At 47.6% G+C, this 1,610-nt stretch overlaps 1 protein-coding gene across 1 annotated transcript in view; it reads left to right on the forward strand.

Moving 5' to 3' along the window:
* Positions 1 to 1,610, forward strand: part of LOC102426351 (protein dopey-2-like) — a gene marked incomplete at its 3' end in the record, with an annotated part of 38,491 nt that overhangs the window by 26,600 nt on the left and 10,281 nt on the right. Inside the window, 2 exon segments of the mRNA XM_023745500.1 lie at positions 439 to 443; positions 783 to 974. Of these exon segments, the coding sequence (XP_023601268.1) occupies positions 439 to 443; positions 783 to 974 (197 nt within the window).

Genomic DNA, 1,610 nt, shown 5'->3' on the forward strand with positions numbered 1-1,610 from the left:
AGAGCGTCAGCCCTGCCCCCACGGTCTCGGAGCTCTGCACCCTCCTCGTGTTCCTGCTGGATGTCATTCCCCTCGTAAGGGCTTTGCTGGGGAGGGATGGCTCAGCGCTTGCTGTTACATTTTTATTTTTATTTCTTACATTGATTTTTGGAGAGAGGAAGGGAGAGAAAGAGAAACATCGATCAGTTGCCTCCTGCACACACCCCGACCAGGGATCAAACCTGCCACCTGGGTATATGCCCTGACTGGGAGTAGAACCCGCCACCCTTTGTTGTAGGGGACGATGCTCCAACCACTGAGCCGCACCGGCCAGAGTTCTGTGACATTTTCATTAGTCTTATTGGCCTGTTTAACAAACCTGCTACATTTTATGTCTTATTTTAAAGGGGTTGTAACGTTGGAGCCAGCTTTAAGGGGGCTGAGCTGACGTCATGTAAGCGATGGTGAGCTGGGCGTCATGCTGTATTTAGGAGTGGGAGTGAATGATTTCCTACTTAAACGTCTGTAGTTGGCCAGTTTCCCCAAAGGAAGCTAGTTGCCTCGATGTCGAAATAAATGTGGCAGTGGTTTCCTACTAGAAAGGGGAAAGCCACTTGAAAGGAGGAGACAGAAGTCCATGATTTGTCCAGATCAGAGAGAAACTTTGTTTTGTTTCCTGATTTGGGAGTTAACATGAAGCTTCCTTATGCTCTAAAAAAAACGGAACTAAGAAGCGTCATGAGGTGCATTTTTTTCCTTGATTTAAGCCGAACCACGTTCATTAACCCGTGTCTGCTTCCCAGGAACTGTACTCTGAGGTGCAGACCCAGTACCTCCCGCAGGTGCTCGCCTGCCTGGTGCAGCCTCTGGCAGAGAACGTGGAGGCTTTGAGCTTGCCCGAGCTCACGCTCGCCCTGAAGACGTGTTTCAAGGTGCTCAGCAAGGTCCAGATGCCGCCTTCCTACCTGGATGCGGAGGCCATGAGCGGAAACTCGGTACGTGCCAGGAGCGGCCAAAGTGGTCCTCTGAGCTGGAAGGAGCTTGCGCCTTCCTGGGAGCAGAAAGTAATTCAGGGTCGGTTAGCATAGGTGTGAGGACTGGACGATCTATAAGTAACATCTACAATACGCTTCTCAAATCCTCACTCTGTGAAAGTTCTTAGCATGGATGGTAACCCCCTCCCCTTGCCCACAGGATGTGTGAGGGACTGGAGTCTCAGTCCACAGACCAGTTACCAACTGCTGCCTCGGTTGCAAAGTTAGTCCTTATTTTCCCCAAAAGTTATTGCAGATCATCTGCTTAAACTGGCGCAGAGGCTCTGCTCTAGCTGTTGGAGAAAAATGTTCTAAAAATGACTTAAGATATAAATTTAAGTATGTGCAGTCTACCAATTTCAGTCTTCCCTAGAAAGCACCATAGGTTATATGCTGAGGAATTTTAAACTTAATGTAGTATTACCTAAGTAACAGTATAAGAAAAGAGGTTGGTTCATTGAAGGTTGATGTTTCATTCCTCTGGAAAAGCCACACAAACACAGCAGGTCTTTGAACGGCATCATTTTGTTATAACAATGAGGTGCCATAGGAACTTGACTCCTGTTTATATCAGTTAGTCTCTGATAAATCGCTTCT

Source organism: Myotis lucifugus, unplaced genomic scaffold (genome assembly GCF_000147115.1).
Source record: "Myotis lucifugus unplaced genomic scaffold, Myoluc2.0 scaffold_552, whole genome shotgun sequence".
Classification (NCBI taxonomy): Eukaryota; Metazoa; Chordata; class Mammalia; order Chiroptera; family Vespertilionidae; genus Myotis; species Myotis lucifugus.